The 24,570-nt window shown below is 53.8% G+C and overlaps 1 protein-coding gene across 7 annotated transcripts in view; it reads right to left on the bottom strand.

Annotated features, from left to right (window-relative positions):
* Positions 1–2,830: 2,830 nt before the first annotated feature.
* The window catches only part of RAP1GAP2 (RAP1 GTPase activating protein 2), a 54,283-nt gene continuing 32,543 nt past the window's right edge, over positions 2,831–24,570 (bottom strand). For 3 of the 7 annotated variants that reach the window (XM_053995248.1, XM_053995253.1, XM_053995252.1), the window contains 23 exons: positions 22,541–22,625; positions 20,129–20,164; positions 19,873–19,917; positions 19,404–19,436; positions 18,867–19,076; positions 18,357–18,460; positions 17,793–17,871; positions 17,352–17,405; positions 17,013–17,096; positions 16,044–16,144; positions 15,295–15,424; positions 14,941–15,096; positions 14,408–14,479; positions 13,918–14,004; positions 13,469–13,603; positions 10,734–10,871; positions 10,260–10,378; positions 10,015–10,128; positions 9,432–9,549; positions 8,787–8,913; positions 7,549–7,628; positions 7,341–7,376; positions 2,831–6,601 (listed from right to left, as the gene is read on the bottom strand). In XM_053995248.1, the coding sequence (XP_053851223.1) occupies positions 7,368–7,376; positions 7,549–7,628; positions 8,787–8,913; positions 9,432–9,549; positions 10,015–10,128; positions 10,260–10,378; positions 10,734–10,871; positions 13,469–13,603; positions 13,918–14,004; positions 14,408–14,479; positions 14,941–15,096; positions 15,295–15,424; positions 16,044–16,144; positions 17,013–17,096; positions 17,352–17,405; positions 17,793–17,871; positions 18,357–18,460; positions 18,867–19,076; positions 19,404–19,436; positions 19,873–19,917; positions 20,129–20,164; positions 22,541–22,625 (2,116 nt within the window). In that variant the 3' untranslated portion in view covers positions 2,831–6,601; positions 7,341–7,367. The remainder of the gene's footprint in view (positions 6,602–7,340; positions 7,377–7,548; positions 7,629–8,786; positions 8,914–9,431; positions 9,550–10,014; positions 10,129–10,259; positions 10,379–10,733; positions 10,872–13,468; positions 13,604–13,917; positions 14,005–14,407; positions 14,480–14,940; positions 15,097–15,294; positions 15,425–16,043; positions 16,145–17,012; positions 17,097–17,351; positions 17,406–17,792; positions 17,872–18,356; positions 18,461–18,866; positions 19,077–19,403; positions 19,437–19,872; positions 19,918–20,128; positions 20,165–22,540; positions 22,626–24,570) is intronic. The other 4 variants (XM_053995249.1, XM_053995254.1, XM_053995251.1 and 1 more) reach the window with 3 other exon arrangements.

Genomic DNA, 24,570 nt, shown 5'->3' with positions numbered 1-24,570 from the left:
TGCTCCCAGGCGCTCTGACAGGTGTTACCAGACACCAGCCTGTTTGCAAAGGCAAGCAGATGATGACACTTCATTCCTGTATTTCCAGTGCCACCTTCTGTACAGAAGGGGAAACCGCTGAGTTCAGCAGCGCCGAGGCATGAAACTGGAAAATTCTTCCCCCACCCACGTGGAAAAATTCAGTCACTATTGAAATTAAACACTGAAGGATTTACATTTCAGTAGCTCAACAGCACACTGAGTTGTGTGCTAGAGACACCCACAGGTGCCAAAACCTTCTAATTTTACAAGGAAAGTACATCAGCCTCACTTTGTGTTTGTCATAAATTTGTGCAGTTTCTGGGATGGGATGTAATGGGTGAGAGAAGTAAACATCCACTATTATAAAAAAAAGCAAAGTGTAAGTCTGGCTATAAATATCAAAGCCTCATGTCACATAAATTCATGGGGCCGTGATTAAAGTATGTGATCAGCAATAGTTGTTTTTCTTTTCTTTGTCATCCTGAGCCTTTCCCAGAGGTTTTCAGCCTGAGACTGCTGTGGGGCCGGAGTGTCCTGGCTGTGCCATGGAACACACACCTCATCCTTGGAGACTGCACTGCACCAACCACACAGCCAGAGGACTGTGGGAAACATCCAGCTTTTTTATATTGTATCAAGAGTTTGCAGCCCTTAAAAAAAAACCCAAAACAAAAAACAAGTTGGATTTTCTTGTCCCCAATTTCAATTTCAATTAAGAACAAACCTGATTTTTATCAGTTGGTGCCTTGCTTGGCTGAGCTGTTGTCAAAGCTGCATTCAGAGCAGCAGCTTTGCAGAGCCACATCCCTGGAAGTGTTCAAGGCCAGACGGGATAAGGCTTTGAGCACCTGAGCCTAGTGGATCTCCCTGCCCTTATCAGGGGGTGAGTAGGTGATCTTTAAACTTCCCTCCTAACCCAAAGCATTCTGTGATTTCATTCATCCTTCTGCATTCCTACAGTGCCTAGAAAAATTACTTCATTACTTGATTAATTACATTCAGGAGGTTTTCCACTAAGCACTATTCAGCATGATTATCTGGTACCTCCAGACTTTCATTAAAGAGACAGACAAGGTCTTATCATTTTCCTAATAGCTGCCCCATGCTGCCCTGCCAGATCTGATAAGCTCTCAAGATGATTTGGAACAGCCTTAGAACATCCAACCACTTTTAATTGGGGTCAGTGTCTTCACGTCTGCAGATGCTCCTGTCACTGAATGATCAAATCACTCTCCTCTGTGATCAGGATGAGCAGTCTGTGGCACACTGAGGGTCCCTACAGGAGACAGAGAAGGTGTTCGGGCAGTAAAGTCGTCCTCCCGTGATTCTGGGCCTCTGGCAGGGCCGCACTGGGCAGCACCGCTGTGTCCCCAGCTCTGGCTCTGGTCACATCTGCAATTTGCTGGCAGAGCCAGTCGGGGACGCTGCTCTGGAGGCTGCGGAAAGCTGGAACCGAGTGAATGACAGACTCTACACAAACTCCTCTGAAACCTGGATTTAGGTACTTGTTTCCACAACACTCACAGTTTGTTTAAACTATAAAAGTGAGTGAAGCAATTCTGGCTGAGCAGCCTGTTTCGAGTTTGTTTTCCAGTTGTCTGCAGTACTTGAGTCTCCCTCTCATCAAAATTAAGTGTTCAGATTCCATGGGAAACTTTCCAAATTCTGGCTGGAATACTCAGCCATTAATTCCCAATTTGCCCATCTGCCAGGTCTAGAAAACATTTCTTTAAATCCTTTAAAACATATGTCTAAACTGCTTGTTTATCTGTCAACATTGTCTCACACTATTTAATTTTAAAGCTTAACTTTTTAAACCTCTCAAGGCTGACCCTGCTCTGAACGTGAGGAGCTGTCAGTAAGTTTGCACCATGTAACAACTGCCTGTGGTACCAGACAGGCTGCGTGCCCCTGACCACACACTGAGCTGCTCAGATTCTCCCACAGCACCTTTTCCCTAACCCCTGTTAAAGTATTAAAAAAAAAAAAAAAAAATTAAAATGGATTTGAAAGGAGGCTGAGGAGCTGGAGAGAGAAAATGCAATTTCCTTGTTAACTTACCCAGACTGCCCAGAGGCAACGCCGGAGCCTGATGCCCTGAGGGGAGCTCGGCTGGCACAGAACTGCTGCCAGGTGGGCTGGCTGCTGACAGGAACCGGCTTATACGGAGCTTTAGGGACACCAATTGCAGGTCAGACAGAACAGTTCTCTTGGTTAAATGGCTGAGTGTTTGCAGAAGAGTCTTCTGCAACCAGCAGAGATTTCCCCATTTACACATCCCTGTGCTTCAGTATTCCTCTGCTTCCAGTGCCGGAGTGTGTTGCCCTGATTTTTAAAGTGTTAAGTTTTCTTTTATAGTACTTCTGAAAGTTTTAAAGTTCTCATAAAACGTCTTTAGCCTTCTGATAATGTTTACATATTTCTACTGGAGTTCTCACGCATTGTTCATGTAAATAATGATTGTTTTGCCTTCTTCTTTGTAGGAAGAGAGAATTGATAGACTGTTGGTTTGACCAGTGTGGTTGGAGAGGTGGTAATTCCATCCTCCCATCCACGGTCACCTTTGGAATGTTATAAGTACCAGATGTTCGAATAAAACTTTCTCTTTTTTCTCTTTTAAACTTTCCAAGCTTCTGTGTACTCATTTCATGTCCAATAGTGACAGGAGTGTTTGACTTCACTGGAGCTCCCCCAGGTTCCCACTGCCACGGCTCAGCCCCGTTCCATGCCCTCACCTGGTTTTCAAAGGAAAGTTCCCAAAAAGCTCCTCTAAAGCTGTCACTACATGGCCACACACACAGAGCACGTATACGGACACAAAATATGTTATTTATTGTGAATTTTGCAAAGACACATTTAAGCAACAAAATATACATTTGTGAACCTTTAGTTTTATACATAACAATCTGCTACCATAGCAATAAATTAAATATACATTATTTACAACAGACATAGGTCACCAGAAACTACAAAGCACTGCCTCTCTACATCAAAAATAAACTTTGTCAGATACATTTCTTCAAGATTCATTTTCTCTCTGTAAACTCTCTTCACATTCTCTGCTATAAATCCAGCATTTCCCTTTGCAGGACGTACGCAGTGCTACATTCATTGAAGGCGATGAAAGCATGCTGGGGCTGGGGGCGGGGGCTGGAGCGGCAGCGGAGCAGCGAGAGCGGGGGTGGGACCTGCAGCGGTGCCGGGCTCTGCCCTGGCTCTGGGGATGGTACCAGCACCGAGCACCTCCGCAGCCACAAGATCCCAGCCCCAGGCACAGCCCCGTGGCGGCACAAACATCTCTAGGCCCCTCACCTGTTCTTGAAAACCCTCAAAACTCTGGAAAGAAACTGAGTTTGTGCTTAGGATCCCCTGCTTCCCTCAGAAAAAAGCACCTCTGTGTCGTGCTTTGGCTCTGTGGGGTTTCAGGAAGATGCAAGTATGTGCCAAGTGCTTTCCTGAACGGGAGCCGAGCCAGAGCAGCTGCTCTGCCAGCCCGGAGCAGCTGCACAGCAGCCCCCAATGGAGGGGAAGGGTCCCGGCCCTCTCCCGGAGCCAGCGGCACCAGATGTGCAGCGGCACCAGATGTGCAGCGGCACCTGAGCTGAGCCGAGCGGCTGCAGCACGAGCAGGCAGGGACCCAAACCCCGGCAGAGGGGAGCACCCCCAGCAACAGAGACCCCTCCCCACAGCGGGGGCTTCCCCATCACCCCCCTAAGGCGTTCCTGAGCCCCTCTGCTCCCTCTGCAATGTCACTTCTGAGGACGGCAGAAGTTGTGTGCATGGAAACAGTGGAATCAGAAAGGAAAATGCACTGCCCAGTAATTCTAGTGTCAGTTAAGGATCCTTTCCTTTATATATATATATATATATATATATATATATATATTTTATACATATATATATATATCCCTTTTATATATGTATAGACGTGTAAGTGTCACTTATAAGCACAAAGCATTTTGCAAAATATATACAGGAACACCTCCACCCGCTGGAAGTGCAGGAGTTCCCGGGATGTAGCACAAGCACAGCTCAGCCCCAGAAGCGCCCCGGGACAAGCCAGGCTGCGCCGGGGTGGAGGGGCGGGCAGCACGGGCAGCTGCTGGAGCCCGGCCGGGACTGCAGCAGCCAAAGCCCGGCTGCGGGTGAGGATGCACAGCGGGTTTTCGGCCCCTGGCGAGGAGTGCTGCTGGAAATGTCCCGCAGGAGCTGCTGGCAGACCTCGTGCCAGACCCCGGCCCCACCGCTGCTCCGCGGGCTGGCAGGAGAGACAAGTCCAGAGCACTGCAACTCTCCCTGAGGCTTCACGCTGTTCTGCTAGTCCCATCTGAATAATTCCCAAATCAATCTAGGTCAAAAAGGAAAGACACAGTTTCAAGAGAAAAAAAAAAAGGCAACAAAACAACCAAAAATGGTAAACCAGCTGACAGTAGCCACTGCATCATCTGCTGAAAGATCTCACGGAGATCAGCACCCACAGGAATGACCACATCTACAGAACCGAGTGACTTCTCAGAGGAAAAAGCAAACCCAGAGCAGACCCTGGGAGCAAGTCATTGCACCAGTCACTGTTTCACCCTGCAGCCTCAGGAAACCAGACCAAAGCTTCTAAGAGGAGAATTGGGGGTAGGTTTGAAAGTGCTACTGAAGCATCATCAGACAAGTGCTGAACAGCAAAGTGTGTGATCCTGAGACACCTACAGCTACAGGCTGGGCTGAGCACACTGCATGCTCCTCTTCCAAAGGGAACTCAAGACTTAAACTCTATTGAAATGCAACTGGCTGGGAGCAGGAGGGAGCATCCCCATGGGACTTACTGATATTTACTAGTCCTACACAGCACTTGGGGCCGGTGAAACTGTTCCCTGCCTTTTCACAACTGTTCTCCTTCTTTAACCTGGTTCCCCTCCCATCACAGCTACAGCCTTCCCGCATGGATTAATTCCAGCACGAGCAGAGCACCTTTGTGAACCGGATCGTAAGGCTCTCGGAGAGCACCTCCCTGCAGGAGCAGGGTCAGCAGAGCACGTTCTGCTTGCCTTGGCTCATCTCTGGCCCGGGGAGATGACAGGGAGGAGGGCAGGTGATGGTTGAATCCTATAAGCACTTGCCCCAGCGAGAGGGGAGCAGGAGCAGCCCCAGGGCTGCTCCAAGAGTACAGTTCTGCCCCCGCTCCTGAAACTGTCAGGTACTTTGTGCCTCTTGGAGCACCCACTGGGGGAAGGTGACTTTGGCACTCAAAGTCCTCTTTTCAGTAGGAATCACAAACTTGAAGAACTGCGTTCACTTGAGACTGAGAACCTGATTTCATGAGGGTGTCCAAAGGTCACAGGCTGGGGGGACGGGGGGGAATATCTCTGCAGCATCATGGCCTGTCTTCCAGAAAATGGGTAAGGGAAATCTATGAGCAATGTGAAATTTACGGACAGGCTTCAGGAAACTTCACATGAAGTTCCATAAAAGAGCAAAAGGATTTCTTGGCATGTTGGAAGAGGTATTTTCTGGGGAAGGGCATTATGGGAAAGTTACCTTGCAGAATTTATAATCCTTTCAGAATTACAAGAGCTTGCTCAAAAGCAGCAGGACAAACTCTGTAAGGGCTGGAGCAGCCTAATGCCTCACAAATCACCAGAGTTTTATGCATTTGCTTGCCTGGTGATCCAAGCCACAGGGCAAAGCAGAGCCCACCAGGTAAATCCCCTCTGGTTCCTGTTCTAGTACTTAGAAAAGCTAAAGCTCTATAATACAGCACAGCTTTAGCTTTGAGTCACCTTTCCCAGGCCTGTGCTCAGGCAGGGACAAAGCAGGGAGGATGAACCTGCCAAGGAGGATGAGCTGGCTGCTGTCCCCAGCTCCACTCCCTGGGCCAAGTCACTCACCTGCCTCTCGTGCAAGAAACTGAGCAAGTTTGGAGCGGGGGGCTGCCTCTGCCCCAAGAGTTTTGGGGTCTAGGCAGGAGCTGGGGGATGGCTGGAGAGACACTGCAGACCCCACTCCAGGGAGAGCTGCCCAGGACCCCCCCAGGGAGGTTTTGCCCAACTGTCCCCAGAGAAGAGCAACAGCAAACGATGGTGGAGGGCAAACTGCCCCAGAGCCACTAACACCTAACTTTGGCCTGACCCCCACCCTTCAAAAAACAAACATAAACCCCTGTTTCCCCACTGATAACTGCAAATAAAGCATGGAGGGACCTAAACTATGTGGAGGTCTCTCCTGCTGCCCCTCTGCCCAAAAGGAGCTGCCAGGCAACCCAGGGATCGGGGAATGGACGGTGCCCACCAGCTGCAGCAGCTGTGGGCAACCCCAGGGTGAGCCAGCACAGCACCAGAAGGGGACGTGGCCCTGGCCACGTGTGTGCAGCACAGGCAGGGCCACTCCCCTCCTGCACGCAGAGCGGGGGCGCAGGGCGTGTGCGGGACAGGGGGACACCGGGTGAGAGGTGGCTGGTCCCTGTCAGGACAGGACTGCAGCAAGGTGAGAGCTCTTTTCTGGTGTAGCGGGCGAGGGCACCTCGCTGCCCGTGGCCGGGGCGTGCGTGGTCCCATGGGGTGTTGAAGATTTTTCCCTTTGTTGAAACATCCTGTGCAAAGAACGAAAAGATAGAAGTCAGGAGTGTGGAAGGAGAATATTCCCACCCCTGAGGTGCTGGCTATGAAGCACCTGTCCCAGGGAGGGAGCTGAAGCCACGGCAGTGCCCTTCCCCAAAACACCAGGCCACCCATCATTCCCAGGTTGTGGGAGAAGGAAACCCAGTGACTGGGTGAAAATCCAAGCTTTTTGAGATCCATGCTTTCAGAAATGTAGCTTTCTTTCATTTCAAGTTCTATGGGCTCTTCTGCTCAGTTTGGATCTTCCTAATGACACCCTTAATTTCATGGAACAGAAGGAACCCAAGTAAATCCCACTGAGTTCCCTTTACTTCTGCCCATGAAATCCATCTCATGTATCTTTGGTTTCCCCTTGGATTTTTGGAATGGGTAAAGATCTGCACTGCCTTTCCACCCCAGTGCCCAGAGCACAGCACAGCAAACCTGGAGATGGGCACCAGTGTTTGACAAAGGTTAACTGGGAAAAATGCAAGCTGCTGGGCCAGGGCGCCCGACCCTGGGAGCAGGTGCAGGAGCATGGTGCTCCAGAAAGGAACAGCAGCACTGGGGGGTGCACACCTGTCACGAATCCCTGCCCTTTCCCTCACTCACCTACAGCAGCATTTAAGGTGTTCTAAGGTACAGTGTGGATCCCATAAGCAATACGAAGCAGAGTGAGCAGCCCCAAACAGCTTTTTTGCACAAAACAAAGCAAAACATACCAACACTCACCTGTGACAAGTTCATGACTTCCTCCTGCTAGTGGCTCTATGTGAAAGAACAGAACATGGGGTGGGTTGCAAACAAAGGGGCAAGAAGTCACAAAATCCCTTCCCTTTCCTCCCTCACGGGCCCCAGAGCCACCCCCAGAGCCACCCCCATGCCAGGCAGGGAGGACACGGCTGCACAGCATCCCACCAGTGAGAGCCCTGGCACCTACCATGCTGGAGCTGCCATGGCTGAGCTTGTCAAAGCGAAACTTCAGGTTGGACCTTGGAGAATTTCTGTTCTTTAGATCTGCTGAAGGGAGAGGACAAACAAAGAACAAAAATATTAAACTGTGAACAAAAATATTTGCTGTAGTACTGGCTGCACTCGCCCAGCTAGGCACTTTAATAGGCTGTCAGGAGTGCTACCAATATTTAGTCTGCCTTGGCTGAATGTTTGGCAAAAGCTGTACATTAAGTGTTTGCGATGGAACAAATTGAGGCTTAATTACATTTCACAGTCTTTCTCCTGAAAATGCCACTGAAAAGGCTACAAGGAATGACTGATCCATATAATGTATGGGTGGATTTTCATGTTCTTGGCAGGAAAAATACAAAATAAACACTTCAAGCATTAAAAGGGGCTGGTTTAAGGGTTCAGAAAATCACTAATGAAATAAGGAGGAGGACCTGTTGGGTGCCGAGACACAAAAAGTCTGCCTTGCACTCCATGGTCCCCTTTTGCCCGCAATGCTCTAGTTACAGAGCTGTTTGGATCTATTCGTGCTTCCCAGCTGTTTCAAAAACAGCTCCTCAGCTAACAGCATGTCTCCACGTGGATGCTGGTGCCTTGTGGCAGGCTCTCTGAGGCTCAAGGAATCAGAGCCATGGGGATTTGTGGGCGAGGGGTGACTGTGGCCATTCCCTGTCTCACTGCACCGTCACCACAGGATGGGCCAGCAAAGAGCTTTTCCTGCCTCTTTGGCCCTTTTGAGCTGCACCTCATTGTGCAAATCCTCCCACTGAAATGGATGGAGCTGGTGAGCGGGCTGGCAGGAGAGGAATGGAGCCAAGACCACGGGAAACTGATTGTTGATGAAGTAATTGTGAGTCATGGCTCAGCCTCTGGAGACAGAGTTTCCACGACTACTGCACATGCCTGTCAGGGGAGACAGAGGGAACAAAGCCACAGCAAGAGCCACCTCTGCACTCTAATTGAGAAAGGAAACAAATTCCCCATGGGAGTACAGAACTATAGCACATGGGGCCACCTCTCCAGAACAGCCCTGTCAGGATGGAGCTGCCCCACACCCCGTGGGTGCCCCGACAAGGCTGGGAGGGGGCTCCTCCATCCCAGAGCCACAGCCCCCCTTCCAACCCGCCACCACAGGAACCCAGGGGCTTTGGCTTTGGGTAGCTCCAGAAGTGAAAGGCAGAGCTGGTGCCTCCTGCCAGTCTGCCTGTCACCCACCTGTGGGGCTCCTGCTCATGATGACAGGGGTGGCCGTGGCCCCCACGCCGGGGCTCTCACTGCCGGGCGAAGCGCTGTAGACAAACACCTCCTGCTTGAATGGGGACGCGGTGGAGGGCTGGCTTCCCTGCTCACAGAGACAGGACATGGCTTTTCCTGCAGTCAGGTCTTCCCCCACACCCTGCCACTGCCCCACTGCACCCGTGCCCACTGCAGCTACTGGCCTGGGCAGAGCGAGCAGTGCCCAGGGCATTCCAAGGCTCACTGGGGTGCCACAGAATCACAGAATGGTTTGGGTTCTGGGTTTGGAAGGGACCTTAAAGACCATCTAATCAGACCCTCCCTGCCATGGGCAGTGGCACCTTCCACTAGAGCAGGTTGCTCCCAGCCCTGTCCAACCTAGACCAGGTTGCTCCCAGCCTTAGACACCTCCAGGGATGGGGCAGCCACAACACCCCAACGTCCCACCAGGCACACCAACCCTCCTCCTCCCCACAGCCAGAGATGGGTTAAGCCTCTCCTCATCAGCAGTGAGCAGGCACCTGGGGGCTGGCAGGCACTCCTCCCCATCAGACCCCAGAGGTCTGGAGGCAGCAGGGAGCCGAGGGGAGTGGGGAATGTGCCGGGGGAGGGTTTGGTACCTACCACGCTGTCGTAGTCCTCCAGGGTCTCGCTCTCTCCCGCCGTGCTGCTGAAGCTGCTGGTGCTGGAGGAGGAACGGGAGATGTTCGACCGCCCGTTCTCTTTCAGCTTGATAAAAGGCCTAGAGAGAGGCGGAACGGAAGGAAGGGCGCGTGGCTGTCACCAGGGATGCGTGTCCCTTGGACTGTGACGGGGGACAGACCCTCCTGCACACCCCCGGAGCAAAGTGCTGCCGTAGGAATGAACCTCTCGGGGTGCTTCAGCACATAACCACTTCCAAAGGCACGGGATAAGGCATTGGGTGGGTGCTCAGCAGGAAACCCTAGGTCGAGCTGACTTCGCCTTGGCAGGGAGGAACGGGCACAGCAGCCTTCTATGTCCTGGGGATTCGGGCAACCTTGGTCAAACGCTGCTCCTTGCTCTTCTTTGTAAAGACCAAAAAGGAGCTGTGCTCAAGAATCACCAGAATCTTTTCTCCCTTAATATCAAACTTATTTACAGTAAAATTTAGATATGGTTTTGTTTGACAAATTCCTTGATGTCTGCTGAGCTGTGGTGGAAGAAGGATGGGCTCGTCCTGGCTCACCTGTCTTTGTTGGGGCATATTTCAGGGGAGCTGGGGTTGGATGAGGTTTCAGATTTCATCTCTTGGGAAGAATGTCCCAAATCTGGTGTCTTCTGGGCTCCAGAAACACTGTCACTGAGGGCACAAAGAGACAGGTTGCACGAGTTATACAAGAGACTTAAAAAGGATGGTCAAATTGTCCTACCTAACACCAGCAATGAACTGTGAGAGCGGCAGGTGCTCTATAGATACCACCACAAACTCACCACCTTGCCCTGCTCTCTGCCTGGCTCTCCGATGTCGTGTGCAGGCGAGGGAACAGTCCTGACCGGCGCTTGATGGGGCTCCTGGACTGGTTCTTGGCAGCAACAGCTGGGACAGGCGGCTGAAAGAGGAGAACAATCTAAGTTTGAGAGCAGAGCTCTCTCCTGGGACTTCAGACACGAAACATCCTGCAAGGAACCGCGCTGCCTGCGCATCTAAAAACCACATAATGCCAGAACTTCTTTTCTATCTCCTTTTACTTTGGGGCCAAAACCCCAGGAAGATTATCTTTGGTTCTTCCACAAAACGAGCCCAACTTGAACAAGGCATCCAAATTCACAGCCTGCTCAAGTCTCCCCCTCCTGACCCTCACTGCCCATGCAGGGGACTGCCAAGCTGCATCAGTGGAATGCAGTGACCTGTCAGGCTGTGGAGGGGTGGGACAGAGGGACGGCGGGACACGTGGACATGCTCACCGAGAAGGTGGTCTTGGTCACCTCGCCGCTGTTGTGTGCAATGCCCCCGCTGAGGCTGCCTGGGATGCCACTGCCATGGTGCTTCTTCTGGCTGCCCACCATCGTCTCCATGGAGTGGCTGCGCACCCGGATGGCTCTCTGTGGCACAGGGGAGAGCAGGTCATCGCCACCCAGCAGGGTGCTGTCCCCAGAACTCCTCCCCAGCTTCAGGTCTTCCCCAGGCACAAGGGAGAGCAGGCTGCCTATGCCTCCCTGAGAGCAAGCACACCCCAGCAACAGCACGACTCGTGACAGCAGCCCTGGCAGGTGCAGCTGAACATGGGCTGCCCCTGGGGAGCCCCACAGCCACCACAGGATCAGATTCTCCCCCCATTGCTCTGTGAAATCAAGGACTCCATCTCTGGGACCAGGAGATGCAGACACAAGCCCCAGGCCCTGCCTCCTGCCTGGCCAAACTCCCAGACCCCTCGGCAGGAATGGGAACCACAGCCAAGCCAAAAGCCATGCTTGTGTGCACACCCTCCACAATTCTGCCTGGACTCAGAGAGGACAGATCCTCTCCTGACTTTCTTGCACCTCTCCAGCCTTTCCCAAGACATCCCCTAAGTTGGAGGCTTCATAGCCACATAAAAGTGCTTCTGTTCTTCAGCAGTCTACTGCTTGAGAATACATTTAGCCTGAACTGCTGCTGTGGCTTCTGGTTTGGTCTATCCACCTCTGGAAGGGACTGAAGGTGAGCTGTGCAGCACTGGCCCCACAGCAGCCACAGGCTCTCCCTGATCCCATTGATCTTCATTTCTCCATGGCAAGCAGCCCCCTTCCCTCACTCTTCACATCAGCAACCTTCTCCATTCTCATCTCAGCTATTCCCTCAGCCACAGCTCCTCCAGCCCCTGAATCCCAGCCCAGGCTAAAGAGTAAATGAGCCATGGCAGGCCAAACTCCTGAGGGTGCCAGCTGCATCTGCAGCATGCAGGCTGTTTGCTGCTGGCTCCGGGGGTCATGGAGCCACAGGTGGACCTGGGACCTGCACCAGGGTAAGAGGAAGCTGCAGCGCTGAGCTCTCACTGAGCCTGCAGTGCTGAAGACCACAGCCCCAACAGCTCCTCCTGCCCATGCAATAATGAACATCAAGCAAGAGTCCATCAGACTAAATTTATTGGGGTCAGCAGCATTCATATACAATTTGATGTTGTTCTTAGGTAAAAGTGATCAGTTGCTTTGCTGCAAAGCAGCAGCCACAGGCACTCACACTCTGCAGGCTCCTGTCCAGGGATGTGGAACTCTGTGAGGTTCCCCACCACCCCAGCCCTGAGGAGTGGCTCCTTTCCCCGCAGAAGAGGCAGAGGCACCTCTCACTTGCTCAGAGCAGAACTGGGCTCTGCTCACCTCTGAGAACTGGTCCCCCGGTCGCCTGGCCAAGGGGATGGGTCTGTAGGCTGGGCCGTAGGTGCAAGGCAGCGGGCAGAAAGATACGATGGGGACCAGGTGCGAGCCCCTCCAGCCCTCCTTCACCGCGTGTCCTCCCCCGTCACTCCGAGAGCGCGCGGTGCAGGACGTAAGCCAGCAGGCAGCCCAGCAGCGCGGGCCCGAGGCGCCCAGCATGGACCACGGGGCTCACCTCCCACCCCAGCACTCCCTGCAATGCCAAGAGAGCATGGTCTGTCTCCTCGCTCACACAACGTGTGCCAGAACATCCCTGCTTCACCTCAGCGTGCAGACCCTGAGGCGTCTGTACAGCAGTGCCATTCCTCACGTCTCACACTGGACAGGACACATCTGAGCCTCTGCAGCGGGCTCTGGGGAGCTGTGCAGCCCTCCTCCCCAGCCCCATCCTCCAGGTACAGGATGAGGCGGCTCATTCACCAGTCTCACTTCTCTATGCTATAGAAATAACCATGCCTGAGATAACGGCAGGAGCTGTCCCAGCAGTCACAGCCAGGACAGCCCCCCTGCCCAGACCACCAGTGCCACCCAGTGCCAGCCCCCTCCGTGCTACAGGGCAGCTGCACCACACACACCTGGCAATGGCTCGTACCCTCAGACTCAGGTGCTGCTCCTCCATCTCGCGGGGTGTCCCTGCTGCCCAGCCAGTCACTGTCCCTGCTGCCAGCGGCTGCTCAGAGTTTCCTCCACAGCACTTTACCCATTCCTTTTTCTCCAGGCAACATCACCTGCTTTCCCTCCCACTGAGCCAGTCTCCCTGGCACACTCAGCACCACTTCCCCACTCCACACCCAGCACTGTTCTTTCTATCTTTGTTTGAAGCACAACGACCACCACCCGCCCCCGCTTGCTGTGGCAGCTGCCCCAGGCATCCCTCCTGATCCCTGTCCCACAGCAGTGGCAGCCAGCAGCCAGAACATGAGCAGGGACGTGTCCTGCCACAGCAGAGCCCAGCTGCAGGCACACTCTGTGGCAGGGGACTGGGCCTGAACTGAGACCCCCCTGGGGACACAAAAAATGCTGCAGCACACTGGTAGAGAGGTGCTCAGGAACTCTGGAGAAGTCACTCCAATAGGGACACTCACCAACAATGCAACCATGCCAGCTTTTGCTTGCTCCCACTGGGCCAGCTTGGGCACTTGGCAGGCTGAGCAGGCAGTGGTGGCAGCAGTCCCCACCCCCTCTTGCTACCCTGCCCTCGGGGGACATCTCTTGTCCCCCAACACGCGCTCTGCCAACCCCAGGTGCTCTGGGGTTTAGCTCTGCTGTCGGCAAGGGCAGGGCTTTACCTTGAAAGACTCCAGAAAGCCTCCATGACCCCCATTCTCCAGCTTGTCCTCCTCGGGCCCCAGCCCCAGCATGGTCTGTGTGTGCCCGTGGAGCTCGTCGTGAAGGTTGTCCAGCAAGGCGGCCCGAGTCCGGTCCTGCGGGAAGGACAAAGGCTCAGCCAGTGCTCCAGGGGAGGAGAGAGGCACTGACCCACGGGAGGAGAGAGGCACTGACCCACGGGAGGAGAGAGGCACCGACCCACGGGAGGAGAGAGGCACAGACCCACGGGAGGAGAGAGGCACAGACCCACGGCACCAGCTGTGCCTCCTTGGGGGCAGCGCCTGCCCCACGGTCACCACGCTCCCGTCCCTGCGAGCACTGACCCAGTCCAACAGGGAAAGGCGGCTTTGAGGAGGAGTGGGAGAGCTCCCCAGAGCCACTCCAGGCAGGGACACGTGGGCAGCATTACCTCCAGCTTTGCAAACTTGTCGGACTTGCAGCAGGCGTTCTCAGCATTGATGAGCTTGGTCAGCAGGAATTCACGGAACTCGGGGCTCTGCGGGGAGACAACCAAGGTAGAAAACACCCACCATTTTAGGACTCTCTGTATCTCTGGTACCACAGCTGTACCAACCCAAAACCCAAGCTCACAGCACCTGGCAGTCCCTCCAGATGTGGAAGCGTTGGTGGAAAACCCCAGATGGGTTTGAGGTGCTCGCCTGCACCAACACAGCGCCTCAGCACCAGAGCTGCTGCTGCCACCTTGCTCAGGTAATGCCATGCAGTGGTGCATGGCCACTCACCCTACCATAAACACCAGGGGCCTCAATGGAAACCAAAATTAATGCAGGTCAATTCCAGAAGTCCTGTTTTCCCCAAGCCAGTGTGCTTGGAAACATCTTGGACATGCACATCTACTTTTTTTACAGCTTGGAACACGCTTCCCTCTCAGCCCCTACCTTCTGGAACACCGGAGGGCTCGGCAGGGGTGGGCCAAAGGAGGGAACGTCTTCCCGGGCTGTGACTGATACCTGAGGAGTCAGAGACATGTTATTCCCACGGGTTTATGCCACCTACACCCAGGTGATATGTCAGACTGTTCCAAGGCACATTCAAATGCTGAGGACCATCAAAACTCTTTAACAAATGAGCTGTTTTACAAACATGCATTTTATGTACTGATGTCTGTATACACACACATTGTGTAACAGTGCACACATAACACACCTGTGTGCACACGTGTGTGCGTTCAGCACACAGGTACAAGTCCCCACCAGGCCTTACACTGACTGCATCACTGAGCACAGGGTAAGTGCCCTGGGCAGCCTGTGCCAGGGCCTCACCACCCTCACAGGGAAGAATTTCCTCCTAATCTCTAATCTAACCCTACCCTTCCAAGTGGGAAGCCATTTCCCCTTGTCCCATCACTCCATGCCCTTGTCAAAAGCTGCTGAAGCAAACCTGGGTAGGCGCACACAGGGACTGCCCTCACCTTGTACGCCGCGTTTTCCGCCTCGGGGTTCTCCACCTGCACCACAATGTAGGCATGCAGGAAGTTGGAGGCAATCATGTCTGGGACGAATGGCGTGTTCTCCTCTTGGAAGATAATTGCCACAATGTCATTGCCAATGTGCCTCTTCCTCTGGAGCTGAACCGGAAGGGAGAACATCGGGTCAGTAAAACCCGGCAGCTCTGCTCCTGCGGGAGCAAGTGCCAGTCCCACGCTGGGGAACCAAGCAGCCACTTCCACGGTGCCAGGGCTTGGCAGTGCCCACAACACTGGGCAGGGCAGTGTCAGTGCATCCCCACTCAGACCCTTCTGCGCAAGCAAACACATCTCTCTTACTTGTTGTGTGTCTCCTTCGGTAAAAGGCAGCTTTGTAGAGACATGAAACATTATCTCCCTGTCCCTGAACACCGTGTACACAGACTCCACTCCCGTCTGCCCATGGCTGACATCCAGGCCTCCTCGAAAACTGGAGATCAAGGGAAAGGCGGAGAGAAACGAAGAGATGTTAATTGAAAGCTTCACAGAGAGCACCAGCGGCTGTCAGGGGACAGGCTGATGGAACAGCCCAGCTCATTTATCTTTATCTAGCAGCGAGCAAATGGGAAAGAACAACCCGTGCGTCATGTGTTGTAACCAGCCATCGCTGTCACCAGCCTGAAATACAGGGTGCACATAAAGCAGGGCTGGTCAGCCAGGGCTGACCACAGCCATGGGCACCAGCTGTGGCCTCACCATCCCTCACCAGCAGTGGGGGTCTCTGCCCGCACTGGGGATGCTGCAGGGACTGCCCCGGAGGCACCCGTGGGCACAGCTCATTTCCACAGATTGCCTTCCCTCTATGGCTGAATATAGCCAGATTTTATCACAACCTCAAAGCTGCAGGAAAAGAAATTTTTCTCTCTTGGCAGCTCCAATTTTTTTTAACTCCCCCAGCTTTGAAAAACAAGCCAAAACTATATTTGCTTCTGCTCCGCACATCCCGCTCATGAGTGAGATGACTTCTGTTCTCACACGTAGATATTTTTACATATGACATGGTCTCTTGTTAATGTATTAACAAGAATCATCCTTTTTATTTAACTTACCCTTTGAAGTCCTGGAGAGTTATGGTGTCTCCCAGAAAACTTAAGAAGTTCTTGAAGGCAGTGCTCTCTTCATTATTGCCAAACAGCTCCTCCTCTTGGGTCTACAAAACACAGGGTGCATCTGCTGACAGCCCCAATTTCCCCGCCTGTCCAATCCCCTGCCACTTCCAGCTCCATCCACGGGGTCCCTGGGGTCTGACCAGCCCCTTGTTCCATGGTGTCCTGCACAGCTGCAGGCTGCTCCCCACCTCTGCTCCCCAGCTGCCACCACCACATTCACCACCAGCCACCAGCAGCACCCATGGGCTGTCACAGCCCGCTCAGCGCCCAGGACAGCCTAGGGCAAAGCTGCTGAGAGCTTCTTCTGAGCCCCAGCAAGGACTTTAGGATAATATCCAGGAAATACCAAACCAGAAGCGAATCCTCTTTTGAAAAATCCCTAATCATCTCCTGCTTGCTGTATTTCAAAACAATGAGACCCTAGTTACAGCCTTGCGCGAGTCACTCAATCCAACCCAAAATGCAATATGTAGAGTGCCTGTCAGAGTAATTCTCAGTGAGTTCTGACGCTGAGTTCTGCACTCCCCATCCAGAGTCCCTCTGCTAATGACAGCATTTTCAGCAAGCGCCTCTCTTCAGAGCCCACAGTCCCTCCAGACAAACGTAGCTGTTTAGCTGTCTAAACATATATCTGATTAAAATACCACGCCTGCTAAAATCCATTTTCACATCCGCTTTTCCCTACAGCAGCTTGTGGGCTGATTTCCATACTGAGACTCTTCAGTCATATCATTTTTTAATGAGTGGGGAAAACATCTGAGCAATGAGAAACACAGTCAGTGAGGACATCCAGTGACATGAGGTGCTGCACATGGCAGGATTAAGGTCAGAGTTGAGCCTGTGCTCGTGAAACATGGATCTCTGGTGCACAGGGACATGCTCCATGAAAGCAGCATGGGGACAACTCACCTGCCTGAACTTCTGATAGATCACACCGAACTTGAATGTGTTGTTGACCTCATGCTCATCATATGACACTATCATCTGGGATGCCTGCAGGAAAGCAAAATGCCAATTGTTTCATCTGGTGGTTCAAAATGTGATGGCCAAAAGATCCATGGCGAGGGGTGCGGAGAGCCCACCAGAGCTGCAGCAGGGTACAACAACAGCTGGGCAGGATCAGGGGCGTGGAAGGGGCAAAGAAGCCAAATTCCCACATAATTAGGCTAAAAGTTTTCAACAGTGGCCCTGGGTGTGGTTCTCAGTGTCCTTGCAGAACACATGACCAACTTGGGCAAGTTACCTCACCTTGGGGTAGAGAACCGGGTTAAACTTCAGCCCAGAGGCATCATCACAGAAGGCCTGTGGGCAAGGGGAAAGAGCAGTCAGTGCCAGGTCCTTGGCCAAAGCTTCAGCCATGAATGTCTTATAAAGAAGCCAAATACAGCCTGCAATAGCAGGAGCTCCCTCCTTCACACCCTCTCATTGGGATGCCCCGCTGGCCCCGACTGAGGATGCAGCAAGCCAAGTCCCAGGTCCCTCCATGTCAAATGAGGGCCATTTTCTCTCCTTGCCTGGGATCAGCAGGAAAACAACAGCAGGGCCAGCACCACCCAAGTGCCCCTTGACCTGAGAGCACAGGCACTGCTGCCCAACACTGTCCAGTGCTGCCCAACACATCCCAACTCTGCCTGATGTGCACTGGCACAGGCTTTGCTGCACGTGTTCCAGCCAAGCCAGGCAATTCACCTTTGCAATCTGGGGGATACTCGGGAGTTTGCTGAATCCTGCCAGTGGAATCCTCTCATGCAATGTCTTCACTTTGGACCTAGCAAAGAAACAACAAGCAGGCAGATGTCAGAGAGTGTCTACAGCAATGCAACACCCGCTGTTGGGAAACACAGTTGTGCTGCATTTGCTGGGCCTGGTTAGTGAGCAAAGGCTCGATTTGTCTTCTCATCTCTTAAAATATTCATAGTTCCAAGGAAATGACACAATGGTTCAGGCACGCTGGGTCCTGTCAGCTTATGGAGGGATGGTGAGAGAAGTGACTGATGTTATCCCAGGGAGGATTAAACCCACAGAGGTTTATGTTCAGTTCCAGCGGGTTTAGCAACAGATCAAAGTCTCATGTTCCATTATCAGGTTTAGTCAGTCCCAGCACAGAAATACAGGAATGCTGCCACTGCCTCCCTTCCCACCCAGACCCCGCCACATGCTGCCAGTCCAGCTCAAGCACTTGCTGTAGAAACAGAACCAGGGACTCCCAAAGAGAGAATATTTTGTTAAACAAAGCTTTTTTTTTTTTCATACCTGAGTATAACCCTTAAATATTCTGTGCCATCTGTCTCCTCGCATTTAACAGAAAGGATCAGATTTCCAAGGCTGCTGGCTGTACAGTAGAAATTTAAATGATCCTAAAAATAGAAAACAGCACGTTAGCAGCCGGGAAGCAACTCGCCAATGGCAAGGACACTGCCTGGACACTCACCTGCTACCCCAACACCATCCCATCACTCACACACTTGCACCCCCTTGCCAGGACCAGGGCAGGAGATGCCACACAGGCCCCCATGGCTGGCTGAGGTCCCCAGGGACAGGAGGCTCAGAGCCAAAATCCCCACTGGGGTCACAGGAGACCTGTGGCTGTGGGGCCAGGGGAAAGGCCACATGTGTGCCCATCACTGCCATGCTGGGAACCCACCAGTGCCTCCATTCCCTGCAAAGAGGGAAATTGTAAAACTTGCCCATTTTGCTCTCAGCTGGAGAGTTTTCTTAGTCACAGGTGTGCAACTTTGAGCCCCGTGGGGTGGAGGAACCCACCTTCCCCAGGAAATGCTTGCGGTAGGCTCTGGCCTCTCCCTTGCACTCCAGCTTGTAGCCATAGGTGCTGGGGCTGAGGTTTTCCTCCTCCTCCTCGCAGATGCTGCTGTCAGATGAGGTGGGCGTGCCAAGGTTTTCTGGGTCTTCTATCCAGTATCCCCCAAACTGGGGCAGGATGATCAGCGGGTATGGGCTACCCTTCTCCAGGATCTGCAGAGACACGTGCCATGAGGGGTCAGGCAGGATAGGGGTGTGGAGGTGGGATGCAGAGCCCATTGCTCCATGTTTTGCCCCCCTACTGCAGCAGACCCCAGCCCTGGCTCCAGGAGGGACAAGTCCACCCCTCTCTGAAACCTCTTCTCTGTCACAGAAGAGAGCATATGCTACTGAGGAAAAGCCAAAACCCACAGAGGTAGGGAGAGGGGAACATGCTTTATGTAGCTCCTCTCAGAAACAGAATCTCCATCAATTCCTCTGCTGTCAGCAATTTTGGAAAGGCATTCACCAGAAGGTGTTCAGGGGGTTCAGGGCACCCACCTCATCGATGCTGGGATATGGGATGTAGTCTTCCTGGAAAAAGGAACCAAAACATCATCTATGACCGTCTGCTCCCCACCAGCTGTCCCTTAAAACCCCAGCCCTACCCACCCAACCCAGGGAGTGCCTCCAGCACCTGCTGGTCCCTTGCAGGAAGGCATCAATGCAGGCTAAGTCCTGCCTAAAGGGAGTTCCTCTAGTGGTGCAACTTCCCAGTGCAGTGTTCCCTGCAAACCCCAACCCTCTTGCACAGCTGGAAGCTGAGATGCACTGGTCTGGACATAAAGCTGGATTAGGGATTTACAGGCACCATGCTCCCATCTCTGCAATTCAATCAGTGCCTTGTTTTTAGATAACATCTAAATCCTTCCCAGCCCTTTGAGTGACTGTCTTTGGTGATCACATTAAACCTCTGAGATGAGGGGGGGACACTTGAAGACATCCCCTCAAGAAACAAAAATCAACCAACCTTGTGTTTTTGGCTTCCAGACCTCTGTTCTTCCAGTTTTGGTGCCTGTTTGGAAGAAAATGAATGCATCAAACAATTTAGATGCTTTTACTGACACTGGGGGTCAGTCCACCAACATGAGGGCATTTTGCTACATGGAGATGACTCCAACCCAAGTGGCTGGAAGGTGAGGTCTGTTCCTGGGACAGGCCCTCTGCCCTCAGGGGCTCTGCTGGGGCAAACATCCCGAGTTACTGGCATGCACAGTGCTGCTCACCTGCATTTTTTCCAGCATTTCGAAGAATTCTGCCGACTGAAAAGAAAAGAAGGAAATCTACTGTTCGATAAAAGCAGACACAAGGCAAGCCAGTCCAAGCCACATCACAGCAGGGACACTAGACCCCCACCCCGAGCACTTGTCCTGCTCCCTGAATGTGACCAGGCAGCTGGGACACCAGGATTCCCATCCAGCCCAACCTGGAGCTCAGCATCATTGCTGCAGCTGCCCTTGCCAGAAGCCCTCGACCCCCAGAAGTGCCGAGCTTTGAGCATGTTTGATCAGGGGTCTTGAATCATTTATTTTCTTAATCACAGCAGCATTAGTGAAGCTGCTGCCTGTGGTGCTGGGTTGCTCGGTGCAGGGTTAATCCCCCCCGTGCCAAAGGAACTGAAGAGATTACTGAGCTGCTCCTATCAGAAGCCGTTTCTGTGCCGGGGGCAGGAGCCGCACACAGGGTGAGTGGCCCTGCACCCTCGGCGACACAGAGGAGGGGGGTCAGGGACAAGAACCCCACCGGGGTGGGCACAGCCCTCCTTCGCCTCTCCGGCAGAGCTGCCGGGACCCCGCTGGGGGCTCAGCCGCGCTCTCCCTCGGCGACGGGAACTTTAGGTAACCCTGTTCCCTGATCTACCTGCGCTGCCCACCGTCCTGGTGGTGGCCGGTGCTCCGTGGAGCTGCTCTGGGGCCACCCCTGCGGCACAGCACCCGCAGTCAGATCAGCTGGACAGTCCTGATCCCTCTCCCAGCTCTTCCTGCTGTCAGGTACGCACAAATAAATTACCCAGCCAAACCGCGGCTGTAACCGCGGCACTCCCAGTAAACCTTAAGTGGCTTTTCTGGAGGCGTGGCGCCCCCGCCCCGTCCCTTCTCCCAGCCCTGCTTCGATCGGGCCCCGGTTTGCTCCCGGCGCACACGAGGAGCGGCCGGGACACGGCAGCGCTGCCAGCCCGAGCGGGACTGAAAAGCGGGATCTGCAGCTCCCATCCTACCGGCTGTCAGAAACGGCTTGCGGGAGAGACACGCGTGATTTGGGGCCAAAAAAACAGGTCATGGTAACAAGGGGAAAGGCAAGGAGGGCGATTTTTAGTGAGCGCTTAGAATACACTGAATTTCTCAAAAGATAAAAAGATAGAGGAAAAAACAGAGGAGGGGATGAAGAAATAAAAATCAAAGGAAAAGAAAAGTCTGAGAGAAGTTTTTTCCTTTAATATTTGTGGTGAGCAAAGGTCAGATTTACAGCACGAGCAGTCTATGGCTGCCAGCACAGGTGGGGCAGCTGTGGCTCAGACGCAACCCCGGCTGTTTCCAGCTCTAGTCCATGCCCCTCCTTACCTAACAAACCTGCGGGAGTCAAAAAGAAAATCCCCAGACTCAGACAGCTCTGTGCCCACAGCTGAATACTCTTTAAAAAGTCTTCCTTAGTTGAGGTTGGTTTGGATTCTGTTTATCTCCAGGTACAAATGTTCTTGGGTAGTTTCAGGTCCTGCTCTACCAGTAGCCAGAGCCAAGACCTGAGCTCACAGTGGCACCAGACCCAGCTGCTACAGGGAGTCCGACAGAAAATGGCACACGTACTGAGCAAAGCATGGAGCCCTTCTGAGAGCCGTGCCCACTTACAGCCAGCTTTCCTGGGCCACAAAGGAAAGGACAGAAAGAAAACCCTGCACCAGGCGGGAGCTGCCACGAATGGAGGGCAGCAAGCAGAGCTGTGCCCCCCTCCCCAGCACTCTCCCCCACGTGTCGCAGCCCTGGAAGAAATCTATTACCTTCCTGGCATCACTCCCACCCGCCTCAGCCACACAGCCAGACCTCCTCATGGGCACCTCGCAAGAGCACCAGCCCGGCCACCCCTGCCCAGCCCCACCTCCCTTTGGTAACATTTCCTCAAGCCAGAGGCACAGCGGGACAGGTGCCTTGTTATTTCAAAGGGTGGCTCCCCTGGGAGGCCAAGTGCCCGGAATGGGTTGGGCAGGAAGCAGGGGGAGGTTTGCAGGGGACAGGCAGGTGCCTGCTGGGACGCACAGCTCACGATGCCCGGCCCCACGGCGGGCACACCGAGCCGCACCGAGCCCCCAGCGCGGCGCCGGGAGGTTACTGGGAGGCTTACTGGGATGGTTACTGGGAGGCTTACTGGGAGGGAAGCAGCACCGGGACTCAGTGCCCTGCTTGGCACCGCCGCTCGCCGTTGCGTAACTGAGTGTCGGCGCGGGATGGGCCGGCACGCACGGCCCGCCACCGCGGATGGAGAGAGGGATGGCGTCGGAACAGGCTGCCGGCGGAATTCCAGAAACCACCTACTGCTGCTCCTGTGGGAACAGCCCTAATCCGTGCAGCCGCTGCATTGGAAGTGCTGCTCCCGCCAACCTGGCTCTCCAAAGCCGGGGCCCCGGCCCGGCCCAGCGCTCTCACCTTCATGGTCGGTGGGGCCGTCAGGGGGGGTGACAGGGGCCGCTCCGGGACGGTCACATCCGTGCTGTTCAGCAGCTCCTGTTTCCTGGAAAACCAAACACAGCCATGTCAGCTCGCCCCTGCCCGAGCCAGCACACCAGGCAGGAGATAAGGGTTATCTCCCTCGGCAAACCGTGGTGTGCAGCTGCCTGTACAGTAATATCTGGAATCTGAGAAAAAACCCAGCAGACAGTGTGGGAAGGTGATAAAAGTCATCAGAAGAGCCCGTGCCCAGGGTGGGCTGCGAGTCCCCATGTGCGGTGCTGCTGGTGCAGGGGCAGCAGGGCTGGGTTCCTATGACAGGAACCAGCCTCCCTCCCTCCAGCACCCTCCCCACCTGGGCTGAGCAGCCTTCTGGCAGCAAAGGAGGCTCAGTGACACCCAGGGACACCCCAGCATGGCTTTGGAGGGACCCAGCTGAGGGCCCCTTTGCCAACACGGCACCTGGCACCGGATTTGGAAGTACCAAGAGCCATAATGAAGATGCAAGACCCCAGGAAAGTGGAAAGCAGCCCCTGTGCCACGGAGCTGCCCCCCCAAAAGTCTCCTAAGCTTTGGAAAAGTACGGCCTCAGCCCTCCCCTGAACAAAACTCCCATCCCTGTCACCCGGCAGTTCCTGGGCAGGCAGCCACGCCATCACGCAGCGGCACTGCCAGATGCTCCTCCGGGAGTCAGAAAATCTGAGATTTAATTTAGTTTCCTCTAGTCCCTGCCAGGTTAGTCCTGCAGAAACCGGGCCAAAATGTCCAACTGTTTATCTCGGCGCAAGGAGGTTTGGTTCCCATGGCGGCGTGCCCCGGGATGGCTCCGCGCAGCGCCGCAGCGGGCACCGCTGCCCGCCGGGGCCTCTCCAGCACACACAGCTCCTGCCACAGGCTGCACCCCGGCCTCTGCCAACACTTGCCCTCTGAAACACCTGCCCTCACCCGGGCCCTGCCCTCCCACCCACGATGCCCCCTCCTGCCAAGCCCCAGTATTTGTGACAGCAGGTGACAACCACCTGCTGGCCATGGGGACGCGCCGTGCCCGCAGCCCCTCCTCAGCAGGGCCCTGCACCACCGAGGTGCTGAGGGAATGAAGTGGGGAGGCAGCAGGGATGCTGGGAAGGCAAAGTGGGACCGGCAGCATCATCCTACTCACAGCCAGGGGAGTCATGGCACCACCTGGGCTGTGCCAGCAGCATGGGCTTAGCCAGAGGCACTGGGGGGAAAACCCACTGCATTGTGTCCAAACATGAATCCAGACCAAGGACTGATGTTTCACAATGACATTGAATCAAAATAAATCTTCTTTCTCTCTTTTTCATATCAGAGCAAGTTAAATTTGCATTTGAGCTCCTGGTATCTTCCAGTTTTTCAATGCAAGAAATTAATTGGAGCAATGTGGGGCAATAGCAGAATTCCTGTCCTGCCCACCCATACTGTTTATCAAGTTCCTTCCCTCTCTGCTCTCCACAACCTCACCATGTCTCTACTGCTGAAAAATGCCGAGAATGACAGATTTTCCTTGTTTGCTCTTTGACTTTCTAGGACACTAAAGCACAGCCTGATCTGGAGCAAACCACTCATCCTCTGCTCTCCTTGCTTTGAACCCTGAGCTCTGCCTGATTGCACTCAGCTGCACAGTGGCCTCAAAGGCATAAAACAGATACGACTTTGAAAATATTAAAGTTACAGGGATGCGCACAAATAATTTGATTTGATCTGGGATTTGTAGTGGGTTGCCATAGCATCATATTCTAAGTATTATAAAATCACCCAACTTAACAACATGTTCCTCTGTCACATGCTGGCTGCTTCTTTGGGGCCAAACTGCTGGAACTGCTCCTGCAGTTCCGGGAGAGCAAAACAAGCCCATCCCCAAGGACTGCTTGGAAGGGCCTCTGCGCTGAGAATCTGTTATGTTAAAGTCCAACCACAGACGCCGATGATTCAGCCCGCCATCAGCGCTGGGTTCAAGGGCCGGCGGCCCATTTCCCAAACTAATTGCC

The sequence above is a fragment of the Vidua macroura genome, chromosome 20, assembly GCF_024509145.1.
Source record: "Vidua macroura isolate BioBank_ID:100142 chromosome 20, ASM2450914v1, whole genome shotgun sequence".
In the NCBI taxonomy this organism is placed as follows: Eukaryota; Metazoa; Chordata; class Aves; order Passeriformes; family Viduidae; genus Vidua; species Vidua macroura.
Note: the sequence above shows the minus strand (reverse complement) of the source record. Positions and strands in the feature narration are given on the sequence as shown.